Below are 27484 nucleotides of genomic sequence, written 5' to 3'. Positions count from 1 at the left end.
AGCCCCGTTGTACGGTTCCGGAAGCCATCTTGCCGCGGGTGGGCGACTGACTCGCTGCTGGACCGCGGCGCATGCGCAGGCCACGATACGTAAGTGAAGATCGGCCCTAAAAGGCCTGAATTTAGTCTCACCTAGGTGCTAGTGGTATTCACAAGTAGCTGTCAACTTCACGAAAACAGTTGCAGCTGTATTGATGGGTTTCCGGTCGAAATTTCGCGGCTCTAGCCAAAAGTTGGTCCATCTGATGCACTGCACGTCCTCTCGCTCCGCGCGCACACAGCGCCCCCCTCAAGCGGCGGGGACGTGGCGATGCCTGGTGGTTAAGCGCGCGGGCTGAGGAGTCTGCGGCCTTGTTCCCCCATAGTTCGCCGTATTCTGGGGCCTAGAGGACACGTGTGTGCGGTCGATCCCTGTACTCACATCCGTGGAGGATTTCGGCGGCGCGTTGTGAAATGCGTCCTTGTTCTAAGTTTCTACAAGCTTTCCGGGATGGATGGATGGAAAACTTTATTATGCGAGCGAGTTTGGACGGTGCAAGATCTCAGGGCCACCGCACAGCCCTCACATTACGCGCATGTGTCCAGGCCACGTAGGGCCATGGCACTGGCACCCCGATTCACACAGCGAAGTTGCATGTCCGGGTCCTGCGGCGCAAAGGAGGCCTCCCATTCCTCCCATGTACCGATGGCGGGCTGTCCCTGCGGGGGAGGATCGGCAGGGCAGCCGAAGAGGATGTGGTCCAGGGTGGCGTGCGATTCTCCGCAGAGAGTGCACTCTGGGGAAACATGGCGGAAGTAGGATAGACGCTGAGGGGTAAGAGTTCGGGTCTGCAGTCGCCTCCAGAGGATTTGTTGGGAATGGGATAGGCGGGGGTGAGGAGGGGATAGAGTCGACGGGCAAGGCGTGCTTGCTGAGTCAGTTCTGAGAACGTGTGTGCCCTCTCCCTTGAGAAATCCCGGCTGGGGTCGCCATTTGCCCGGCAAATAAGTCCTCGGGCTGTGTTATCAGCAGCCTCATTTCCAGGATTGCCAGAGTGAGCCGGCACCCACACGAGCTTAATACGCCTATCGGAATTTAGGGTAAATGTTCTCAATATCTGCCACGCGGGGGGATGGACGCGTCCACGGGCGAAGTTAAGGATGGCTGTTTTAGAGCGCAGCTCTTTGGCGTCCGTTCCTGGGTTTCGCGTCGTCGTCGGCCTCGTAACCAGCTCCGCCCCCAATGTCACGCTTTTCAATTGGTCGAAATGCTCGTGACGTCACAGTGCGCGAATTTCAAATGGGGCCAATTGTACTTTGGCTAGTAACCATGCAACCAATCAAAGGGATCGTATAGTGATGCTGCAACTAAGTTGGACTGAGTTTAGTTAATTGCTTAATCAATTACCCTAATTAATATAGAGGAGAATGAAGAGGTCAGAAGAAAAGAAAAGAAAAGAAAGACGCGCGCCCCAGCGACAACAGCGTCCGCGGAAGGAGACGCTGCTGAAAAAAACAGATAAGTACGAAGCCGCGTTCCCTCCACCACCACGCACTTCCCCACTCAGTAAGACGTTGCTCGTTTCATATACATTGTGTCGAACATCCTAGATAGTTCCAACAATTGACAGGTTAATGACAGAACACGATGGATAGAAATACAAGAACATAAATATGAAATGGCCTAATTAACCTTTCTAGTTACACCGCATAAATCAATAAAACCGAGAACGAAATTGGTCGAGTTGGGGAATCGAACCAGGGTCTCCGGAGTGCGATACGAGCACGCTAGCCACTCCGTAATGCCAGCTGAATGGTTTGGAATGAACAAAGGCGCGTCTAGCTAATACGGCGTCTTCGTTCACTCCCATCTTCCCCCTTTCCCTTACGGCGAGGTGCAGGTGTCCACCCAGATATGCGAGAGAGATACATTTCCTTTCCTCAAAAAATAAATTTACCGTCCAGCAAGGCGTACAGCCGAATTGGCGATGGCGTTCTGTGGACTCCCTGGCAGCGTTGCAAGACGCTGTCGCGTTCCACTCTTACAGGCGAAGCTTAACATGTTAACCACACATCAGTAACACACGCAGACAGCCAATGGACGCGTCATTCGCTGGCAGCACTTGATTCATCATTCACAACCACATTCTTAACGTACGCTCCCTTGCCGCACATGCCAAGGACGTACACCACGATCACATTCTGCGCCATTCCTCTGTACTTTGCTTTGCTGAAACCTGGATGGATCCCGAAGAGCCTCTCGAAATCATAGATTTCCTATACTGCTGTGGCGCTCGCAGAGACCACAACAGAGCGGCGGGAGTCGATATCTACTTGCGCACAGGTCTCTCTGCAATACCAGTCGAAATGTTTGGCACGTCACATGAAGTTGGCGAACTGTGCGCCGCAAAGTTGCCCAACGGCTTGCTGGTAGTAGCTGCCTACTTCGCCCCTACCGCACTCACGAAAGACGTCGGGCACTTCCTGCAACTCGCATTAACCGTCCATCGATCCACACCGATGTTAGTAGTGGGGGACTTTAATGTTGACATAAAGACGAACAGCAATTTCCTAACACTTATGCGGGAGAACATCCCGTTCCTCTCGCTCGTAACGCGTCCCACGGCTGTGAAAACCTCGCGAGGCACTTGTATAGATCTCGTCTTTGAGAATCAAGCATTGGTGTACCAAGTCGAACATATATCAGTCTATTTCTCCGACCACAAAGCTTCCTTCATGACTGTCAAGAACTGTTAGTGGAGTCTTTGTTAAAGGAATACGTGTGAAAAATAAAAAAAAATTCTGTGATAGCGCATACATGTGTTGCTCGATTTCTTTGCCTCAATCTATCGAAAAGGTGAAACAGCTTATTTGCTGCGCTCAAATTTCGCATTGGGAAGTAACGTAATCGTCGGTAATTTTTTTGAATCGCTAACTATATAAGCCGCATTGGTTTCGGCAATGGATATTGCTATAGCTGCTTCCTCTGCTTCTTCCGGGGTACAAGGGGGGTCTATGAAATGGGTAAGTGGGGGGGCTGCTCGATGGTAAGCCACAGCTACTGAACGGTCTGGACCACACGCGGCGTCCACCCAGCGCAAGTCCTCAGAAGTGCCATATTCTTTATGGAGAGCTTTGGCTCGCACGACGCGACGGGATTGATGGTATTCAGGGTGGACATTCTTAGGAAGGGGTTTGAGGATAAGCGCGGTGTGTATGGCGCGAGGGAGAGAGATGAAGTCTGTAGTGTGTGCGGGTATGCGAATTCACAGAGAATCCTGTATATATCGTCCGGTTTCCGTGCCAGCCAGACGAAGGTACTGCGTGTAGCGATGTGCATCTATAAGTTCTTGTATAGTGCTGTGCATTCCTAATTTTAAGAGCCTCTCCGTGCTAGTGCTCTTTGGTAGGTTTAGCGCTGCTTTGGTAGCCATGCGGATTAGAGCATTGATCTTATCTTTATCCGCACAGGAGAGGTTAAGGTAAGGAGTGGCGTAAAGAATGCGACTAAGCACAAAGGCATGCTTTGAGTGCGTTGGTATTGGAAACGTTGTGGCAGAAACGCGGCACTGAAGACATGGACCGACTTCTTTCTCTCTCTCTTCTTTCACGCCCACCTTCCTCCATTCAATTATGGCGCGGTTCAGGTGTCCGCGGAGATATGTGACATAACTGCGCCAATTCCTTTCCTCAAAATTAAAAGTAAATTTAAGACATAGGCCGTCAGCGTTCATTGGCGTTGGTTTGTTTTTTTTTCGAGGAAAGTAAATGGCGCAGCATCTGTCTCACATATCTCGGTGGACACCTGAATCACGCAGTAAGGGAAGGGAGGAAGGTGGGAGTGAAAGAAGAAAGTGGTCCCATATTGGCGTTGGCGTTTTAGAATCCGATGATCTCAGGGAAAAGAAGTGCGTATAACTGGCTGCCTGGGAGAGTGGACGCCTGAGTTGCGCTTTTTGGTAACTGGGGTAGTAAGAGAGAGATGTAGGCTGCATGCGTTAGCGCTGCCAATGTTGTGGCAGACACGCGGCACTGAAGCATTAGGCCGCATTGCTCAATGCATGAGCACATTCTCGTGATCACATTCTCACAATGATGAGCACATTCTCGCGACGCGCAACCTTCTTCATAACTTCCTTTTCTCAAATTCATTTTCTTCATTACGGCCCCTCTTTCTGTTTCTTCGTCTTAAACTCCCACTTCCTCTAAAAACGGATGACGGGTGTCCACCAAGGTATGAGAGACAGGTACTGCGTAGTTTCCTTTCCTCCGATACACTTTTCATTTTAAGGCGAAAACCTTTAATGCCTCATACTGTCGTGCCCGAGACGTGTTAGCAAATATGTCCGCGTTTCGGATGCACGCCTTATATGGGCCAATCAATAGCCAATGGAGACTTTCGGAACATTATATACAGTGATTTCATGATTATATCATTGTCCTTAATGACTAAATGACTAATTGGTAATTAGTAAAGTTAAGAAGTGACATGTGGGCTGTTCCTGTACCTTCACTAACACTAATTAATCAGTGTACTAAATAAGGTCACATTAACTAGTATCACGAAATGTGCAAGGCCTGCTTAACAATCATTAACCATCATTAATGTACCTTCACTAACACTAATTAATCAGTGTAATAATTAAGGTCACATTAACTAGTATCACGAAATGTGCAAGGCATGCTTAACAATCATTAACCATCATTAATGGCTAGATGTTTCCAGTCGTTTCGTAGACATTCGGTAGAACATTCCAGAGAGTTCCATCACTTGAGCGCAGAGTGACAGGACATGGTGGATGGCATTAGAACAATGACAAAGACCAATTAGCCAATTAAACTTTCTAGTCAGACCAGATATATAAATAAAACCGAGTAAGAAATTTGTCGAGCTGGGGAATCGATGCGCGGCCTCCGTAGTGCGATACGAGCACGATAACCACTTCGCCATGCAAGCTTTATGATTTGAAATGAACAAAGGCGCGTCTAACTAATAGGGCGTCTTCGTTCACTCCCATCTTCCTCCCTTCCCTTACGGCGACGTTCAGGTGTCCACCGAGATATGCGAGACAGATACATTTACTTTCCTCAAAAACCAATTTACTAAAAAAAAAGATAATGCGACTAAAAATAATGAAACTCAACGCCTGTGCTGTGGCTTTTCCAGCGTCCTTGTCTATTAAACTTCTTTTCCTTCGCTACGGGTCAAAGGCCCATTTAGTTTGGAGGATACCCGAAAACGGAAACGAAAGGTAGTGCCCACTCTATTCGGGTGGGTAAATCCCGAGCGCAATCTTCCGATGTTTGTGAGACTGGGCCGAGTGAAATAAATAAATAAAAATAAACATTCATTACTGGGAGTCGCGGCGGCGCGAACAGATAAGCTTTGCTGGCCAGTGCGCGAGAGCACAAGGCTACCTCCGCGTTTTTCTTATGGTATGGTATTCATACAAGCGTTTACATGCGGAAAAGAGAGATCCATTCGACCACGCGTCGTGTTAAGCTGCAACACACTAGCACGCGGTGCACTGTACATCGCCTTCTTCATCGCCTAATACTACTATAAATCTAAGTATTCAGGGGGCACTTCGACTGTCTAAAGTGCTTAGAGGCGAAAGCGTTTCCCGCACTACTTTGACTGCCTCAGTGGCACTGATGACGTCACCACTGTATGAAGTCACACATAATTAATGACTTCTTACTAAGGAATGGCAAATAACTAATCAACGACAAATTACTGATTAATGACTAAATATAATAAATTGCTAATTAATGAAGTTTACGCGGTGGCTCAGTGGTTACAGCGCTCGGCTGCTGACCCGAAAGACGCGCGTGCAATGCCGGCCGCGGTGGCCGAATTTTGATGAAGCCGAAATTCTAGGGGCCGTGTACTATGCGATGTCAGGCACGTTAAAGAACCCCAGGTGGTCGAAATTCCGGAGCCCTTCATTACGGCGTCCCTCATAGCATTAGCTGCTTTGGGACGCTAAACCCCAATAAACCAATAACGAAGCTTGAGCTTCGCCTTTAAGAGTGGAACGCGATAGCGTGTGGTAGCACTGCCAGGGAGTTCATGGAACGCCACCACCTGTTCGGAGCGATGCCTTGCCCTTTGAACGCAACGCTTTTTGAGGAAAGGAAATGGCGCAGTAATTCTCTGCTATCTTGATGGACACCTCAACCACACCGTACACGAAGGGAGGAAGCGGGAGTGAAAGTAGGAAGAGAAAGAGAGGCCGTAATACAAAAAATGAAAATTGTATTTCAGTTAAGGAAATTACGCACTAACTAACTCACATACCTCAGTTGACACCTCTCAAAAGCATGACACCTCTGCTCACAAGCTTCTGCTCACAGCCTTCTGCCGACAACGATGAGGCATTAAAGGCCTTAATTTTCGCGCTCTGAGCTATGTGGCGGTAGTGACAGAGAGATGTGCACCGCATTCGTTGGCGTAGACAATGTTGCGGCAGAAGCATGCCACTGGAGCAATACGTGTTGGCGTTGACAACGTTGCTACAGAAAAGCGGCAGTGAAGCATAGGCACCCGCCGCGGTGGCTCAGTGGTCAGGCGCTCGTCTACCGAGGATGGCGCCGCTGAGCTTCGCTCCTCGTTGGGCGTGCTGGATCAGACCTTGTTGGCAACCCAGATCGACGCTGGAGAGCCGGCTTTCCCACTGTTCTGCACTCGGTTCTTTGCGAAAGCTGTCGTTCTTACTGCATTCCCACGTGATGTGGTTTTGTTCGCTGGCCACACCACGGTTTGCTGCCACACCACGGGCAAGTGTCCCGATATTGCTTCGGGTAAGTCTTGCTAAGGATATGCAGGTTTGGGAATGTTGCTGTCTGCAATCTTCGCCAATACACTGCCTCTAGTTGATTTAGATTAGGATGAGGCGGCGGATAGCGGATCCGTACCCCCTTATAGTAGTTGAGAATGTCTGAGTACGTAGGGCCGACTCGGAATAGGGGTACCGACCCTGTGAGAAGAAGGAAGATGGACCTCTTCTTTGTCGTCTGCTACTAGCACCTTTCTAGAGCAATAAAAGTCTTCCCTACCTACCTATCTACCTACCTACCTACCTACCCAGGAGGAGCACCCGGGTTGGAACCCGACCGCGGCAGCCGCGTTTCGATGAAGGCGAAACGCAAGAGGCGCCCGTGTGCTGCGCGATGTCAGTGCACGTTAAAGATCCCCACGTGGTTGAAACTATTCCGGAGACCTCCACTACGGCACCCCTTTCTCTCTACCTTCTTTCACTCCTGCCTTCCTCCTTTCCCATACGGCGCAGTTCAGGTGTCCGGCGATATATGTGAGAAAGATACTGCGCCATTTCCTTTCCCCAAAAAAACCGACCAACCAACCAAGCATAGGCCATCGGCGTACACTGTGTAAATTGGCATTAACCGGTGGAAAAGTTAGAGACGCGCAAAACTGGCCCCCTGGGTCAGTGGACACCTGAGTGGCGCTTTCAGGTACGGGTGGGGGGGGGGGGGGGTGTACGCCAGCCAAAAACTGTTCTTTCACACAATATTAGGTGCTTAGCAATGCTAAACCACCAGCCATTTTTTTTTCTTAAGTATTGGTTTACTTTGTTTGCGAATGCAGTAATTTGGCATTATCTCAAGTTTAGATGCCAGTAGATATTTCCCCATGCTATCGGGCTGTCGAGAAGAAACCCCCGGTTTTGGTGGTTAAGGGGGATTCAGACAACCAGTTGTCACTTTCCAGGGTCCTACACAAATTTTTAGGCCTGGGATTTTGTTATGCCATATTTTTGCAAGAAAAATGGATGCAGTGCCCACGCTAATTTCTTGTATAAGGCCAGTGCCTCAATCTACCCGCTCCGTTGTTTACGGTCCTCATGTGAGTATCATATCTAATAGCCAGTACGTGTCGCCAGCTTCTTCAGAATCCCAGATATTGATAGAAGTGAGTTTCTAACAGTTTACCGTAAAAGAGAGACAGTTTACTGGAACTGCCAATGCTTATGACCAATATTAACCTTTGCGAATCAATAACGTTTCTGTCCGTGGTTTTCTGCAAAATCTGCGCAATTAAAATTACGCTGCTCCTTCCGTTCAACAAGAAAATGTCACTACATTACTTTATTAAAACAGTGGGTGGGTAGTCGCATGGTTATGGTTATTTCAGGGTGTGCTTGCTTGATTATTTTCATCAGGTGAAGGTGACAGAACAAGGTCATCGTGTTGGGGCTATCCTCTTCTCGAAGGATGCGAGCTTGGAAATAAATCCCATGGAGGTCTTCAATGAAGCTTTTGTGCTTCAAAGGCTCGGAAGCATAAACTACACAAGTAAGCAGGCAACATTTTCTATAGGCTATTGTTCCATGCGCAGTAGGTTTTGTGCCGAGTCTTTAGGGTTTCCATTGTTCGTCTTTAAGAAACGATTGTCGAAACTGTTCCATGCATGCATTTCGTTTCTACTATACGCACAACTCTCAAAAATGAAACCAGCATGATTGAAAAAAAAATAGTAGTAAAGTTAAAGTCAAGCTAGTGAGTGAAATTATATACAAAGATGCATAAATGGACTTAATGTCGATAATTTGCGATTTGCGCACACGCCCAATTGCTGCTATCGATCTGAATAAACGGCGCCAGTATATGCTTCGACGGGAATGCACAGCAAAGGTTCCGATTTTTCACAACATAATGCTTCTTTGTTACTGGCATTGATAGAGAAGATATAAAAACTTTCCAAGAAGTTTCCTTCTTAGCCGCATAGTAGGAGACGAGAAATTGGCATTTAATCGACCGCTGGCGGCCCGCACCCTCAAAAGCAATTTCGATGCACCAACGCCGCTCGACAGGAACTGAATGGCTGGAAGGTATGATTGTAAGATGATTTTACTTGCTGTTACTTGAAAGTAGAAGCGCTTCTGACACTGTCCAGTGGAAATATAGTTGTTCCCAGAGAAGTAAATTAACCCTTTCGGCCCTGGATTTTTTATTTCGGCCGTAGATTTTTTTGCTCCGCGTTTCTACAATGCCTAAGGCCCCATAACCACGCAGTAAAAATTTAAAGCTTGTGGTGCGAGTAATAATCGATTTACAGGTATGGTGTCAAAATCGGACATCAGGGCTCAATGGGTGTAAAATGCTAGTGCGACCGTTTTACTAACCGCAACCGACAAGAAAGAAATTAACGAAAAAATTTATTATTTTGCAGTGTGGAAACCTATAAAGGAGCTTTCTTTACTTTGTAAGGGATAGATAATCTCGCAGTTTTCACAAAAAACTTCGCTCGCTCCTGTTTACCTTGCGCTTTGTATCACACCTCCGCGTTCTTGCTACGGCCAGGTTTTGTGTTCCAGCTTGTGTACGTCACGTCAACAGCCCACATGTGCAAAACTTGCGTAGCCTTCCTGGAAGGCGACAGTGGTCAAGATAAAGGCTTTCCTCGAATCTGTAACGCCCTCCTCTATCGAGCTTCACGAAGCACTTCCATAGCGCCCAGCGCGAAGGTAGGCAAATCAAAGTTCTAAGTGTGCGCGCGGCACACTGCATCTCGCTTGCGCTTGTTTTCAAACCACCTGCTTGCTATAGAAGAATTCATAAAGTGGAACATAATCTTGTCGTGTCTGTGTCTTGACCGAATGCTGTTCCCTAGAGGTGACAAGAAATTTCCTCTCATCCATATGCTTATGAGTTCAGGATATCTCTCGGCCGGGGAGAGAGCAGAAGCTGATTATCAGCACACCAAACACGCTTTCTCAAAAAAAAACACAGCCAAACACACTGCATTGATCCGAGCGTCGAGGGCGCGCCACACGTGCTGCACGAGCGGCGGAGCGCGAGTTTCAGTGTAAATACCCCGGTCGCTTCTTGCAGCTCAGTGTCGATGCTCACAGCTGACAGGAGGAGGAGAGAGGTAAAAAAAGGAATAAAAGCACAAGGTCAGGCGCGCATTTGTTCTCGCTATTCCTTTGGTCCGGTTGCTGTTCGCCGACATTCGCATGGTCATTTCCAGGCTCAATCCGAATATTCACCATGTATGATAGCGAAAATTTCCATTTCCAATTCATCAGAAAACAAATTTTAAGACTTTTTCCATTTTCTCTAATGAACATTCATGTCAGCACTCCAATAAGGCCGTTAGTATAGGTGCATCTCCTAAAATACTAGCATATTCTATTCTACAAAGATGACCTATCGTCACTCAATGGCCACCACTGGCAACCGTTGAGCCCTGATGGTGTCAAAATCGCACATGTAAAAAATGTGTTCAAACGCAGCGTCTACGCATTCAGTAATATTTAAGACGGGGATATGAGCTTGGATAGGCGTTTCACATAACATATCAAAATCTGAGCGCAGAAGAACGAATGGTTAATGAGATAAAAATGCACAAATTTGCTACACCTCGGCTTCTTCACTCCATGCCTCCCATGCTGCTACTTCTTCTTCCTTAGACCGCACAGCTCAATGGAAGTCCGTGAACGGCAATGTCGATAGCAGCAGGGATTCCTAAGGAACTACTGCATTAAAAATTAATAGTATTTTCTTCTGTTACTGAGGCGTGCGCGTAATATTTGCGTTGTGGTGTCAATTGACACCGCCAGGGCCGAAAGGGTTAAAATGTGCATAGTGCTCACTGTGCGCTGCACAATCGTACAATGGTGTTGCGGCACCCGAATCCGATCAAAAAAGGGTTGCTCGCATCTTATTATCGCCTGGATCACGGCTGTCTTGTACCTTATATGCCGAAATCTAAAATGTCTGTTATCCATACGGGCACAACACGGAGCCTCCGAAGAAAGAAGGTAGCCTCAAAAGCGGTCAAGAGGGAATTATTCATTGCCAAAAGAAGATGTATGACCTAAAATATAAGTCGGAAAACGAGATTCCCAAAAGGGGTAACGTAGCTAAAATTGCTGGAGTCTACGGAGATCTGTACAGCTGACGAAATATTCAGAACGTTAATAAGGAAGGCAGTGATTTATAAAAATTTGACACGATTTGGGTGATAAAAGGGGAAGTGACGAAAGCCTTCTATGCAATGCCAACGGAGAAAAAGGCAGGGAAGGATCAGGTAATTAAAATTTTCTTGTATGTAGAGTGGAGCGATGACACTACAAAAAATTGCCCGTCTGTATAAGCGGTGCCTCATTACGCGGTGAGTATCGAGATTCTAGTTGAGCGCAAACACGTTGTTTTATTAAAAAGCAAAAATCACCTATTGAAAAATTAAACAGATCAATTTGCTGTGTGTTGTTTTCAACATATCTACTAATGCAATTGACCATGGTACGAGATCATACATGAGCTTCCAAAAGACAATGATTTTAGAAAAGCCTACGTTGCAATTGACAACATTCACACAATTAGTGGTTTAACAGGGGGACGTTTGCAGCCCGGAACCAATATATATATATATATATATATATATATATATATATATATATATATATATATATATATATATATATATATATATATATATATATATATATATGTGGCTGTTGGCTTCTGTCATATATATATATATATATATATATATATATATATATATATATATATATATATATATATATATATATCTGTACGGTGTAGGAGAAGCATGGTTATCACCTCTAATAGCCTTCGTAGATTTGCTGGGTTCTTAAGTTCTCGACTCTAATGCATAAATCAGACCCCATGGCCTGGGAACTTTTAACCAACCCTGTGCTCGTTCTATGGATGTGCATCATTCAACGTGCTTGCTCTGCCACAATGACAGCTGAAACGTCGTAGTCCTACGACAACATTGAGCATAGAGGCAAAATTTTGAGAAGTTAAACAGAGCTTGTTTTAAGCGAACATTAAAGAATATTCTTTGATATACTGGCAGCCGGGCACTTCGAGCACATTTAGCGTGAGCAATGTTGAGACCACACGTGTGGTACAAGAACTTTATAGAGGGCATAAAGAGAATGTTTCCTTGCTCATTTCGCTTTCATTTTTCCAGGTGGCGGGACATACATCAAAGGGGGCCTGCAAAAACTGAGTACTAGTGTCTCAAACGTCAAGGGCCGCATTAAAGATCCAAAAGCAAAGTTTGCTGCATTTCTAATCTCAGACGGTAAGTATTTCTAAATAGTACCTAAAATCCGGGTAAAAAAAAATGTGCAATTGCAAGCGCGAAAAAAGGTACGTCCATATCCCATATAAAATAGCATCACACAATTGAGCCATATGCCGAAATTAGTATAGTATAAAATTATTTCCCGTTACAGTGGGCTGCAGCAACTTTATCTAGCCAAAATATATAGATGCTAAAATCTGTAAAAATGCACCAAGAGAAGCAGCATAGAGAACTACAATCGGCATATGGTCAATCACACGTGACAGCCACAAAATGGCACTTTTAATAACACGTGAATGTAAACCGAAATCCATTTCGGTTTACATTCGATAAAATTAATCCAGAGCCCTTAACTACGGCCAGACTTGAGACACCACGTGCCAGATTGTGTCATGTGCGTTAACAGGGTTAGGTGGTGCCTAGTCGAGGTGAATCGAAAATAAAAGAGCTAGGCGGTGTTTAAAAACGGTAATACGAAAAGGTCGAATGATAGCGTGTTGGCAATGGCTCGGTTTATAATTTGAGGTCGCCATCGTGTCGGGCATGGTCAATTGCATTGAACATCGATTTTGTCTGAAATGCGAGGACAAATTTCGGGAGTGACCCGGGACGAAGGTCTCGAACGGTGGATAGCAGCGTAACACTCCTCCTGCCAGCAGTGAAGACTTTTGCTCAATTTTCTCATAATCGCTGTGTCACGGGTTCGGTGACTACGCGACCTCATCACCGAGTCCGGACAATGAGGGGGTGGCCGTTTGATGCCCGGCGTAGCCGGTAAGCAAACGTAGTGACTGAGACCGAGGCGTGTTAAGAGGTAACAACAACAAAACAACGTTTATAACTTCGATTGAACAATGCGGCAGTTTTCAGACACGTAATTTACATTCTACAAAACAATTGCGGAAAGCACATAGCAGTAAACACACTGAATTAAGTTATACATTGAATATTTCTACACAGGTCAGAACACAAGTGAGAGGCCAATTAGATACAGTCGATCAAAAGTCGGAAGGTGAACAAACATACAATCAACCGGGACGCGCGGCTGCAGTCCATCCACAAACACGCAGTCAGTGCGGCCCCCGAAGGCGACGTCCGTCCAGGGCAGCTTGCGGTTTCGAGGATGCGGTGCGGCGGCTCGGAGACCCGGGAGTTCGCGGCGGCAGCGTTTCCACCGACGAGCGGACTGAAGTTCGTTTCCATTAGGCCCCCTTTTAGAGCCCTGGGGCGCTAGCGGGCGAGCGCTCGCGGCGCCACAGCGTCGGCGTCGAAAAGAACAAAACACCAAAAAGCGCAACGAGAGCACGTGGGCACCTACGCTTTGACTCTGCATGGCCGCCATCTTCGAGGAGGAAAAAATTAACGCACAACTAAAAAGAAGCCCTAGGCTTCGACTCTCGATTCGGTGACCTTGGAAACGCAAAAAAGTAAAACACAACCAAAAAGCCAGTCACGTAGGCCGCAACTTCTTTCCTGCTAATGGTCAGCTCCAGACGTCGGCAGTATCGGGGACGACTTTGAGCCGCCTCCGCTTTCGCAATGCGAGGGGTTGTCTACATAACTGAAAAAAAATGGCTGAGGCTTCACTTGGTTAACCCTGGTCAGATGCGAAGCATATTGATGGCTAGGCTTGGAATACATGGCTTTCCTTGGTTGAATACTTGGTCATTTTAATACAACCACTAGAAGCCTACGTCGTGGGGGAATACAACGGCATGGCTACAGCGGAACGCCGACTAACCCCGAGACGCGCGTTGGGTGGGCGCCTGGATTGCCACGGAAGCCGCGTCCGCCTGCCCGCTGGAGCGAGCGTTTCACCTACACCGAGTGTGAACGCGCGTTTCCAAATGCGCGGGAATGCCGCTCGAGGACATTCCGGTGTCTGTGCGATGGCATCGTTCTCCCTCTCCCAGCGCGTGACGGTGATCTGTCGTGACGTCATGTGTCACGTGGCATGTCACGTGGTGTGACGTCACTGTACCACGCGGTCTGCACGGCGTGCAACCACAGCGACGGCGCGAGGTGGACCCCCATCTTCCTCTGTCGTGACGTCATGTGTCACGTGGTATGTCACGTGGTGTGACGTCACTGTACCACGTGGTGTGCACGGCGTGCAACCACAGCGACGGCGCGAGGTGGACCGCCATCTTCCTCTGTCGTGACGTCATGTGTCACGTGGTATGTCACGTGGTGTGACGTCACTGGACCACGTGGTGTGCACGGCGTGTAACCACGGCGAAGGGCTGTAGTGTACCTCCGTCTTCCTCTGTCGTGACGTCATGTGTCACGTGGTATGTCACGTGGTGTGACGTCACTGTACCACGTGGTGTGCACGGCGCGTAACCAGGGCGAAGGGCTGTAGTGTACCTCCGTCTTCCTCTGTCGTGACGTCATGTGTCACGTGGTATGCACGTGCTGTGACGTCACTGTACCACGTGGTGTGCACGGCGCGTAACCACGGTGAAGGGCTGTAGTGTACCTCTAGTAATATGCTTCGCATAAAAGCGTGCATGCATTCTTGCTCTTCCCGAGACATACAAAGAAACGCGGACGCATCAGTTTTATACAAAGAAAAGTAATTTACAGGCTGCCGCCACTTCTGTGACACGCTGAATATTTTAACTTCTTATGAAACGATATTTTGCTCTCCACTTCCCACGTTTAAATCTGCGAGCAATTCGAGTGCATATGAGGCACTGGTGCCAGTGCCACTTTACGAGCCGCAGCTTGTTTAATCTCTAGTCTTCGTATCATATCTGGAGGCAAGTTCACTTCGCAAAAACGCCAGGACCAGCACAACCCTCTAGTCCTAGTATTACGTAAGATCTATTGTGACCTCATAGTGTTCTGCGCCCCATTAGTGCCGGGGTCCGCTTTCCGTTAATGTTAAGGTGTTCTTCACTGGTATTCAATATTATCTTCTTTTAATTTATCCACATACAGACAGATTTGTACTCCCCTGCAGGGAATATTTTGTTTATGCGAAGTGGCTGCATAAGCCACCTGTTGTTGAAAGACACAAGAATAACATTTTTTGTTGTTAAATAATTGCAAATGTCGCAGTGGTAATTGCTGTGAATATGTTATTATGCCTCTGTAGCTACTTCCCGAATTACTAAAGGCTGTAGTAGCATGGCAAGTTGGACTAGTTCAGTTACGTTCATTTCAAAAGAATAATACAGCGCGAACAGAGACGACAGGTGAAGAGGTGCACAACGCAGTTGCGAGACAGCGCTTGTGTTGTGCAGCTATTCTGTGTCCGCCGTCGCTGTCCGCGCTGTATATTTCCTTAAAAATGTACTAAAGCTGGGATTTTTTATGGAACTTCTGGTCCACCTTGAATATTAAGGTGGTCGTTAAGGCACAGTTTCCATCGCAGCTTCCGGTATCCGCTGAGCAGCGGCTCAGTGCTATTAGGTTCGCCAGACTGAACGCACACACTGCGGCCTAAGGCTGTCTCGGGGTTACTTCGTAGATCGCATAGAGCACTCTTTTATCTTTTTTTATCACTAACGGGGTTCGCATGAACGCGTTTGCTAGTAGCGTTTTCATCGAACGCCGCGAACTGACAAGATGCCGATCACGAGACTCTCAAGGGGTCATTTGAGATCTGTGTGCTCTGATGATAGACTGATCACACCTGCAACTCCCATAGGACTCCTAGTAAGTGTTGAATTCCAGCCTCTCGAGGCTGTGTCGGTCTGTAGATAAGGCATTTTTTTCCTTTTCATGTTAAGTCCCATACATGCATCGCGAAATATAGGACCTTTTAACAGTAACCCATGTGGTAAGCTTGAAGCGCTATGTACCCAATGCCGTTCGAAGTGAACTCGCAGGCATTTTTTGGGTTTTGCTACAGGTAGCAATGATCTCTTTTTCTTGAGGTAATTCAGCTTTCTTGTGTTCGCAAATCGCTTGATTTTTTTCTGTGATCTTTCTAACACAGTCAATTAGTTTTATACTAAACTGAAGCTTGGTTGCCTATCGTCTATTATTTTTAAGCGCAAGTATTGTGTACAAGGCGCTTGTGTTCTACCCGCCTGTATTAGGGACCATTTCTTTTGTGTGGGAATAAAAGGGTGGTGTGCATTGTCGAGCCAGAAGGTGCTTCCGCGATTTGCAGCGTTTTTCTGGAAAATCCTGGCATTTTAGTATTAACAGTTCAAACCATTTTGGCGGCAGCGTAACTGTAGGGTGCGTCGACTGCACCAGTCGAGCCTTACTGCCTGATATGTTGCAGGCGGCAATGAAATCTCACTGAATACGCTAACCTTTGTTGCCTGGGTATCCGTTTTTCTTCTCCCAGCTATCAGTTATTTACTTCTCATCAGGCGTCCCACAGTCTTCTGTTCCGGGTGCACTTCTTCCTTTGTACATCAGTGAGCTATCCTAATTCTGTGCTTTATTTTACTATTAAATATCATTAATATCTAGACTTCCTTCTAAAAAGTAAGTGGCGTGCTATAGTTTATGAGTATTATTACTCTTAAACTGCTTTAATCTCATTCCCTTAGGAAACATCTTATTTCTTGCTCGAATAGCTCGTTGACAACTTCCTAAACAGAGTGGTGCAATAGAGATACTTCAGCGTTACATTTACGCAGATAATTTCATAGGGAAAACACATCGAACTGGTTTCGAACAAAACTCTCGAACGGCTTAGATACCTGCACCACTCTTGGCGTGCTGCACATTAGATCCTAAGTTAAACAGAAAACCCTATTCCACCTATACCTTCAACGCTGCTATGTTGTTTGGGCATCTGACAACTTTTGGATGTAAAGAAAGTGGAATCGGTTAAAAAAAGGCTGTCCGTTCTATATTGCCCCGATATGTCAGAAATTTTGCCGTCTTTTCATATCTTTCATCTGGGGCTCACTCCACCTTACTTACCTGTGCGCATGAAAGGTATAAAGATTTTGGCCACTCTGCGAGTTGAGTCCCTTTGTAACTATTTGAAACTTTTAAACCGTAATTATTAAGAAGCTGGTATGAAATAAACCTTTCATCCTAAGCCTTGTTTAAATGCAGCGTTTCTCCGCACCTTCTAGAACTTAGCTACTCCGCTGCAGGCCCTGTACCTGCTTTGCCTCTGAAAACATTTTGAAGTATTGTGATTTGTAGCTGACAAACTTTTACTGTGCGTTTTCTTATGTTTTCGTAGTATCAAATATGCTGCGAATTGTTGCCATATCTTTGTACGTTTCGGCCTCTTCACGCTATAGCCTCAGGCGAGGCTGGAATGTGTGAAATCGAAATGAAATAAATACTGTAGTGCCAAAAGTGCTCGCAGAAATGCGGCAGCGCTTCAGCGGTTGAATAAGGTCCCATTATGTAGTTTCGGAAGTCTAAACGAATTTAAACAGCTATGTTGGTGGCGACTGACATTTTTTTTTCAACACGCAGGAAAGGCGAACATCGGCGGAGACGCATATAAAGAAGGTGATGCCTTGAAGCAAAGTGGCGTGGAGATGTACTGCATTGGAATCACTGGACAGCGGAATGACGAGGCACTTAACAGGCTGGCCTCCAAACAAGACAATGTGTTTATCCTACGCGACTACGATGCCTTACAGTGGCTCGCCGAGAAGCTCACGAATGGCACCATAGGTGAGGAACTGAATAGCCGACCGCTTTGTTAGAATAAAGCGCTAGATGCACCTGGAATATGTTCGACATTGTATCCCATCTCGGACTGTGCTCGAAGACGGTGTGGTTCATTTGAGCCGTTGCTGCTGGATGTGTTAAGCCTTTATCTTCCTAAGCGATGAGCAACACACACGGACAAAAGAGGGCACTATTAGTGAATGTGTATGACACGTCCGTCTTCTTTCAGAGAATTCGGCAGAGCATTATCGCGAGTGGTGGTGAATGATTGCTCATAAGAGCTTTAGCATCCTGCATTACTTTTCAGTGTTTGTATTCCTTCTAATTTCATTATTTTTATTTGAGGATCAGATTTTTTCAGTTTGTTCAATATAAACCAGACATCTTTCTTTGTGCTGCTTTGATTTTGGTTAGTATAAGGGAAACAAATGATGTTAGCATATATTACGAAAGTGTGGTGAGTTAACAGTTTAGTTTGACGAGTGGCTAGTGGCTAATGTTTAAGAAACCGCGGAGGTTGTTTCGATCTCTTAAACTAATTTCGTCTATTTGTGCTCTCCACCTTAGGTGATGGGTTATTAGAAGGCAGAGTTATTTATGATGGGTGACCGCAGTCAGCGCTGTGTCATTAATAGTGTATGGAAAGTCGTATTTATGATTTAGCCTTCATATAGTCACAGAAGCAGATTTACCTAGGATGAGTGTCCTCTGCTACTCGGTGCACTATTTTGTCGCATTCTATTTGTCAAGGTTTTAATACTGACCTGTTGTGTTGCTTTGACTATAAATGACACAAGGGTCTGCAATGAGTTCTATGTTAACATTACGTTCAGTGGCTAAATGAATGAGAAAATTTGGAGGCTTCATGAACTATTCCTAACATACTAAAAGCCACAACTATGATATTTGTGCCCCAATTTTTCACATATGAACCATGGCGAAGACTTGATTGAAACAAGGATTAGTGACAAAAATTAACCATAGCATGAAACTTTTTCAATGAACGATGCAGAGTTCGACGCTTTCCGTATTTATACTTATTTACACTCGCACATAAGAATTTATGAACGAATTTATACTCGTTACACAGAACTGTTGGATACCGGAGTCAATTGCTCTGGCAATATTGAGGAACACACGTTGTGTGTAATTTTTTCGGTTACTGTTCTAGAGTTATAATCGATATCAATATCATCCACTTCTCCAACTGCATGCCATGCTGTAGTTAGAGTTGGTTCATGAAGAGATTTTCCTAACTCTATTCTAGCGTTGATAGTACCGGCTATTATTCGTGAAAGGAAGCCGTATTCATATTTAAGAGGGCCTGCCTGAATCTCTGCGAATCGATAGGCAGAGTTATTCTGAGCTACACTAACGTTTGTTTGATTTTGCACGCTACATTAGTAGGCAATGTTATCAATAAAGGCAAATTTGCCAAATTTGGTGCGTTGTATAACCAAAGTGGTCGATACGATCTTTGCGTCTATGCTGAAAATCTTCAATACAGGATGATTTTTCTTTACTAGTAAGACAGCTGGAATTTCATGCAACACTCAGTTTGAATTTTTATTCCTTTTCGCGGTACATTTCTTCTTTTATTTAGGATCATAAAAGAGCAGGATAAATGCATCGTTAGTTCTCTTCAAGAGGGCATGCTTTAGTGCGAAGTCATGGAGATATACTTTCTAGAGAAAAAAAAATCCATCTTAGAAAAACAATTTCCATACAAAGCTAAAACAGCCCCTTCCACGGGGGCGGTGGAGGGGCAAAGCAGTGGGCGATTAATAATAAAATAAAGAGGAAAACACTCAAGTTGTTACAACATGCACATTCGGAGAGCCTCTGAATTGTCAGTCTTATGATCTGAACCGCCAACTGCCGCATATATAAAACCTGATTTGCACTCACAGCACAACGGCGCAGAAGTGCTGTAAAAGGGTTCACGTGTAATGTTTACTTACTTCATGGTATTTGGATGTGAGGAAAGAGGGGGTGAAGTACTTTTTCGCATGAATGGCCACGAAGGCTGCCTATTCGGTTATGCCCTGGAAAGATCACCGCGCTATGATTTTCCCCAATGGGCAAAAGATATTAGCCTTTATAAATAGTTATGCCCATACGAGTGCACGGACGCAAAGGAACTTATCTGCCTAGAGACTAAACAGATAGAAGCCGGAAATATATTGGCTTACGGACTCGGGGCAAAATTTCTGGCTCTGAATGCGCTAAGTCAGACCCCTATAGCCGGCATACCTCAAGTGCGGGAGAAAACCTATAGCAGGCCAAAAAATATTGGTATTATACCAATCTGAACAGAAATGAGCGACAAAATCAAAGACTTGTTGCAGATGCCATTTAAGGGCATTTAGACAATGGTGGAAAGTTTAAGCTTCATAACAAAGACTCAAACGAGCCAACTAAGCACGACACTGGACCAAATCCTTGGATTGTAGATGCGACAAGGAAGACAGTGTTCCTCGCTGAAGCGGCCCGTTCTGCTGCCTGCTTCGGCAGAGAGGACAAAAGCCGCTTGGGCAGGGTGTAGAATTACTCCCTAGTAGAAATAATTGAACTACAAAAGAGTTACAGGATGGTCTACATCCTTAATTTGTGTAACGCAATTCTATACCTACGATAAGAAGGCCGCCTTCTGAACGGCCGCCATAAATTAACGCTTCTTAGCACTCGGTCTGAATAAATATCATTAATTTATTCGTCAAACGAAAGCATTGAAGCGTGTACACTAGCTGGGACATAGATTATCTCTGATGCAATTATGACTGCATTGCCTAGTGAAGAGATCCTCCGCTCTTTAGGAGTCATTCTTATTTTTCCTAGATCTGTTCGCAAAGAGCGAACAGACGAACGACCAGTGCTTGTTCTTTACTGAAATAGTCCTGTTAGCCTCGGTCAACTACTCATGATTCGTCGCAAGATGCACTGAAATATTTCACATTGCGTTGCCACTATGATGCGAATGCGCGACTCTTCCATGTGACGCAGCATTGGTTTTCTATGGAGAGAATTGTTACGGAACTCAAACTCGCTCCGAAAGCTTTATGAAGGCTGTGTCCGGGGACTGATCCCATGGACGCCGGGTGAAAACTTTTTGTGGCTGCCTCATTTCCATGCTGATGAAATGCACAAATGCTCATAGAAATCGGCATAGATACGGCCGGCAACTCAGAAGAGAGGCATCCCATGGTCCCTCAAGAAAACGGAGCAAACCATAACAAACGGTAAATGAAGTATATTTCTTGACGTTGTCACGGGACAACACGCCCCTCTGCAGACATTCAGTTGGCCGGATGAGATTAGGAAGTTTGGTAAGATCAGATGACAGCACCTACACCATGAACGAAAGCAGATGACATGAATTTCAGGTACCTTTGTACAGCACAGGCCGTAGTTCAGCTGATGATAAGATTATGTCAATAGGCAGACAGTAAGCAACGGGCTAAAAGCCTCCCTATTGGACATGGCGAATGATAAGACGCTTCTCTGATGCATCCCAGCCACAATAGGATGCAGCACCTCGTGTTGATGACCTCTTCAACGGGAAGCTAACATTATTGCAGAAAATCTGTAGAAGTTGAAATCGTCAAACGCTCGCCAAATGTCTAGCGCCAAGTGGTAGAAGATTCCCTTGGGCGTGTGTTAATAAAGCTGCCACGTCGGAGGAGGCGTGAGCATATCAGTGAATCCATCTTCATCCCGGAATACTGCTCCGCAAAAGAAGGCCTTAAGTCATGATATGGAGCACGTAGCGAGCTGAAAACTACGACTGGAGCAAATTCTTTAAAAGTTCGTCCATCGGTCGCTCAAGGCTCCCATATAAATCTAATGAGGAATGTTTTTAGAGCGCAGCCCTTTGGCGCCCGTTTCTGTTTCGCGGCGTCGCCGTTGCCGTCGATTTCGTACGTTGTGACCAGCAGTGGGCACCTTAGTTGCACTTCAAGCTGCGAAACCAATGGAGCGGGAGCTTGGAAAGCAAAGAAGAGGCGCATAGCTGCCCTTTTAGAACAGCGGACACCTCAATTGTGCTTTAAGCTACGTGGAGGAAGTGAGATGTGCGTTGCATGCGTTGGCAACGTTGTGCCATTTTAAGGAAAGGAATTGCGCATAACTGGCTCCCTGGGTCAGTGGACGCCTGAATCGCGCTTATAAGTACTTCGGGCGAAGAGAGAGAGATGTGGGCTGCAGGCATTGACAACGTTGTGCCAGAAATACGGTGCTGAAGTCTCACGCCGTTGGCGTTCGTTGTAATCATTCGCGTTATCATTGACAACGTTTTACACTCGGATCATTTTAAGGAAAGGAACTGTACATAACTGGCTCCATGTGTCCGCGGATGCCTGAATTGCGCTTATAGATACGTGGGGTGAGAAGAGAGGGATGTCGGCTGCATGCGTTAGCGCTGACAACGGTGAGCGAACTCTCGCGAACAACCATTAACTGCCGTCTGCCAGGACGGCAGGGTGGGTGGGGACTTTAATGTAAATATAAAGACAAACAGGAATTTCTTACAACTTATGCGGGAGAACATCCCGTTCCTCTTGCTCATAACGCCTCCCACGGCTGCGAGAACCTCGAAAAATAATGACGCTAGCGCTACTGAAGACGACGACGTGAGGACATTAAGCGAAAAGGACGAAGTTCGCCACCGTCGGACTCGGCACCAGACGTTCTTGTGAGTCTTCCAAACCGCCTTGAGCGTTAGCGCGTCTTACACCCACGTGACATCTGGTGGAGCTGCTGGGTACATCTTCTTGTACCGGACGCCCCCATCAAGCCGCGATTCCAGCAGAGGTCGACTACCCCCGGTAGACACGCCCGTTCACCAGGGTAGCCGCCGACTACAGGGCCTATCTCCCGAGTTCGGGCTGCTCCCCGACCACAAGTCAACAAGGAGTACCGGCGCTGCTGCAATGAATCCTCCAGCATCAACTGCGCCAGTCCTTCTCCACCACCAACAGGATCCGCCGCGTTTCCACGGCCTACCTCATGAGGACGCCGAGGACTGGCTGGACCAGTTCGACCGGGTGGCCACATTCAATTCTTGGGACGGGGACTCAAAGATGCGCCATGTGTATTTTGCTCTGGAAGACTCTGCAAGGACATGGTACGTAAACCATGAATCTTGCCTCCAAACATGGGAGACATTCAAAGCAGAATTTCTCCAGGCGTTCACCAGTACGTTTCGCAAGGAGAAGGACGACCTTCTTCTGCAGAATCGCATCCAACTTCCGAACTAAAGTGTAATGGTGTACGTGGAAGAGATGGCACGCCTCTTCCGTCGCGCAGACCCATGCATGCCGGAGGAAAAGAAGGTGCGATTGCTGATGAAGGGTGCAAAGGAGCAGCTTTTCGCAGGCCTGGTTCGGAGTCCACCTGCAACAGTAAACGACTTCGTCAAGGAAGCAATGTCCATTGAGAAATCACTCGACATGCGGGCACGACAGTACGAGCGCAATAACGTAACGATGCTCTGCACCCGTACTGAGGAAACCTCCATGACCTCAGGAGAATCGCTGCGTGAGGTCATTAGAGCCATTGTAAGGGAAGAGGTGGCGAAGGCTTTGCAGCACACCCCTGCTCAGCCGCAGAATGCGTCATTTACAGATGTCATTCGCGAGGAGGTCGAACAAGCATTAGGAACGTCGCAGCTTCCGGCAGCCACTCCACCACCGCCACAAACATTGAGTTATGCTGCCGCCGCAAGCCGTTTCCTTCCGGCCTCGACCCAACGCACCTACGCTAGCCGCTCCTCAGCTTCCACTTTCCCAGTCGAACATTGTCCAGCGACCTAGGCGTCGCAGAACTGACGTCTGGAGAACCCCGGACCATCGACCGTTTTGCTACCATTGCGGGGCACCTGGGCACATCTGGCGCCGCTGTCCATATAAGGAGATGGGTCTTCGAGGGTTCCCCTTCGGTGCTCCCCGTCCGCTGCCTGGAGAGTGACCAAGGGAGATCGCAGATTACATCTCCCATGCGGACTCCGGCCAGCGTCGCATCTCGCGATCACCATCTCCGCGCCGCTACAGTTCTTCAGGACCCAGCGACCAGGGCCAGTCTAGAAGTCCCCGTAAGGGAAACTAGACGCGGCAGCCTCTCGAGGTGCGGCTGCTCCACGACAAGAACAAGACCCTCCAACGCCGCCAGACACATCGCCAATGCCGTGCAACACACCGCCCTCGACGCCCCACGAACGACAGCATGTTAAGACAAGCCGACAACCCGCCGCACTTCTTCGTAACCAAGACGCTTCTCTTCGACGCCGCATCCCTTCGACGCACCAAAGCCGCGATCGGACTCCTCGACTCTACCGCAAGATGCCACCACCGGCCGATTTAGACGTTTCAGCAGACGGCACAGCCGTAACTGCTTTAGTTGACACTGGTGCCGATTATTCTGTGCTCAGTAGACAATTCGCCGCTGTGCTCAAAAAGGTTATGACAGCTTGGGGCGGCCCGCAGTTACGTACCGCTGGGGGACATTTGATTACGCCGATAGGAATGTGCACGGCTAGGGTCACGGTGCAAGGGCAAACGTTCCCTGCAAAGTTTGTTGTCCTCGCTGATTGCTCTCGTGATGTTCTCCTGGGTTTGGACTTCCTAACGGACAACGGAGCCATCATCGACCTGCAGTCCCAGTCCTTCCAATTTTCGACAGAGAATGCCATTGACACCACAGATGCCCTCCCGTCGGCGCTCCATATTCTTGACGAGCACGTGACCGTGCCTCCCCGCTCCAGTATACTGGTGACTGTCGGTTCGCATACCATTCGAGATACTGAAGGTATAGTCGAGAGTAAACAACTTTTGCTTCTCGAACGCGGTATTGCAGTACCTCGGGCGGTCGTGTTTCTGGAAGACGGCAAAGTTGATGTACTCCTGACTAACTTCAGCAATGAGCACCAGTACCTGAACAAGGGGACGACCGACTGTCGCTTACATAGATGCCGTCACTGATACCAAGTGCGCGCAAAGCCTCACTCGTGTTTCACGACCGGATCCAGAGGACATAGTCGACGTCAAGTACGACATTAATCAAACATTGCCGCAGCAAAAACAAGGCATGCTGCACGACCTGCTCAGTCGCTACAGACACACATTTGCGTCGTCTCCGCGCGTCGGCAGGACACACCTTGCTACACATCGGATTATTACGGACGACACGGCACCACCACTGCGACAGTCACCCTACCGTGTTTCCTCTAGAGAACGCGCCGCCATCAGCACGCAAGTAAAGGAAATGCTTGATAACGACGTCATTCGACCGTCTCGGAGCCCCTGGGCAGCACCTGTCGTGCTCGTAAGGAAAAAGGACGGAACATTGCTGTTCTGTGTTGATTACCGGTGACTGAATAACATCACTAAAAAGGACGTTTACCCTTTGCCCAGAATCGACGACGCTTTGGATCGTTTATGCAGCGCCAAGTATTTCTCCTCCATGGATTTGAAGTCTGGGTACTGGCAAATAGAGGTAGACGAGAGGGACCGCGAGAAGACGGCATTCATCACTCCAGACAGGTTGTACGAGTTACAGGTCATGCCCTTTGGTCTTTGCTCCGCCCCAGCGACCTTTCAGAGGCTTATGGACACAGTACTCATGGACCTGAAATGGCACACTTGCCTCGTATACCTGGACAATGTGATCGTATTCGCCCCAACTTTTGACGAGCACCTTCCTCGCCTCGAGGCGGTGCTGCAGGCCATATCATCCTCTGGACTCACTCTAAAAGCCGAGAAGTGTCACTTCGGTTACGAGGAGTTGAAGTTTTTGGGTCACCTCGTGAACCAAGAAGGGGTCCTTCCGGACCCTGAAAAAAACCGTCGCCATCGCGAAATTCCCGCCACCACGCGATCAGAAAGAAGTTCGGCGTTTCCTTGGACTATGTGCGTACTATCGCCGCTTTGTGAAAAACTTCTCTAAAATCGCTGCTCCCCTTACTTACCTGACCAAGGCCGATGTCCAGTTCCAGTGGGAAGCGCCGCAACAACAGGCGTTCCTAGAGCTTCAACGCCGCTTACAGTCACCACCCATTCTGGCGCACTTTGATGAATATGCTGACACTGAGATACACACCGACGCCAGCAATGTTGGTTTGGGTGCAGTCCTAGTTCAGGTCCAGAAAAATCAACACCGTGTAATTGCCTACGCAAGTCGTGCACTGTCTAAGGCCGAGGCAAACTACTCTGCCACCGAAAAAGAATGTCTCGCCATCGTGTGGGCAATTTCCAAGTTTCGACCATACCTTTACGGTCGACCTTTCAAAGTAGTGACCGACCATCACGCACTTTGTTGGCTGGCCAACATAAAGGATCCTTCAGGGCGCCTTGCACGATGGAGTCTCCGACTGCAGGAATACGACATTTCTGTAACCTACAAATCCGGCCACAACCACTTGGACGCCGACTGCCTTTCCCGTGCCCCTGCACAACCATCACGCACTTTGTTGGCTGGCCAACATAAAGGATCCTTCAGGGCGCCTTGCACGATGGAGTCTCCGACTGCAGGAATACAACATTTCTGTAACCTACAAATCCGGCCGCAACCACTTGGACGCCGACTGCCTTTCCCGTGCCCCTGCACAACCAGCTGCACAACCAGACGACGACGCCTTCGTGACCGCCCTAAACTCTACCGACTTTGCTGACCAACAACGCGCCGACCCGGACCTTTGAAACGTCATTGATTATCTTGAGGGTGCCAGTGGCAGAGTACCTGCCGCCTTCCGGCGAGCTTTGTCTTCCCTCTGCCTGCGTGACGGCGTACTGTACAAAAAGAACTTTTCTTCTAACAGTCGCGAGTACTTGCTCATCGTGCCCGAGAACCTACGCGTCGAAATTTTGAATACCTGCCACGACGAACCTGCTTCCGGCCACCTTGGCGTCACTAGAACGCAAGCCAAGATTCGCGAAAAATACTACTGGCCTCGCCTTGGACATGACGTTACGCATTACGTTCGCTCTTGCCGTGACTGTCAGCGCCGCAAGGTTCCTCCTGCCAAACCCGCCGGCTTCCTCAAGCCCATTGACCCGCCGTCCCGACCATTCCAACAAATCGGGATGGACTTGCTCGGCCCGTTCCCCATATCAAACTCCGGAAAGCGGTGGATAATAGTCGCCACAGACTATCTCACGCGTTACGCGGAGACAGCCGCTCTTTAGAGTGGGACCGCTATCGATGTGGCCACATTTTTTGTGCTTCAGATCGTCCTGCGCTACGACGCACCCCGGGTTCTCATTACTGACCGAGGAGCTGCCTTTACTGCTGAGCTCATGCAGCATATCCTTGCTTTCAGCCACACGAGCCACCGCAGGTCGACCTCATACCACCCCCAGACGAACGGCCTAACCGAACGTCTGAACAAGACTCTCGCGGATATACTTTCGATGTACGTGGACGTGGAGCACAAAACGTGGGATGAAGTCCTGCCTTATGTCACGTTCGCCTATAATACCGCCGTCCAGGAAACAACCAACATGACACCGTTCAGTCTCGTCTATGGACGACAGGTGACCACAACACTCGACGCTATGCTTCCCCACGTCGATGACCACCCAAATGCCGACGTTGCCCACTTTTTAAAGCGCGCCGAGGATGCTCGTCAACTAGCCAGGGTGCGAATTCGCGCTCAGCGGGACCAAGATGCCCGACGGTACAACCTGCGGAGACGGGCGGTCGAATATTTTCCAGGCGACCTTGTCTGGGTTTGGTCCCCAATCCGACGTCGCGGACTCAGCGACAAGCTCTTACGTCGTTACTTCGGCCCCTACCAAGTCCTGCGGCGCATCGGCGATCT

The 27484-nt window shown here is 47.8% G+C and overlaps 1 protein-coding gene across 1 annotated transcript in view; it reads left to right on the top strand.

Annotated features, from left to right (window-relative positions):
- LOC149360625 (complement factor B-like) overlaps positions 1–27484 on the top strand; it is a 205803-nt gene that overhangs the window by 90583 nt on the left and 87736 nt on the right. Inside the window, exons 11-13 of the mRNA XM_089572417.1 lie at positions 8162–8294; positions 11950–12063; positions 17473–17676. Coding sequence (XP_089428543.1) covers positions 8162–8294; positions 11950–12063; positions 17473–17676 — 451 coding nt within the window. The remainder of the gene's footprint in view (positions 1–8161; positions 8295–11949; positions 12064–17472; positions 17677–27484) is intronic.

This window comes from Amblyomma mixtum, chromosome 2, assembly GCF_055824585.1.
Source record: "Amblyomma mixtum isolate Tamu chromosome 2, ASM5582458v1, whole genome shotgun sequence".
Lineage (NCBI taxonomy): Eukaryota > Metazoa > Arthropoda > Arachnida > Ixodida > Ixodidae > Amblyomma > Amblyomma mixtum.
The sequence above is the reverse complement of the archived record's forward strand: the minus strand, read 5'-3'. Positions and strand labels throughout refer to the sequence as shown.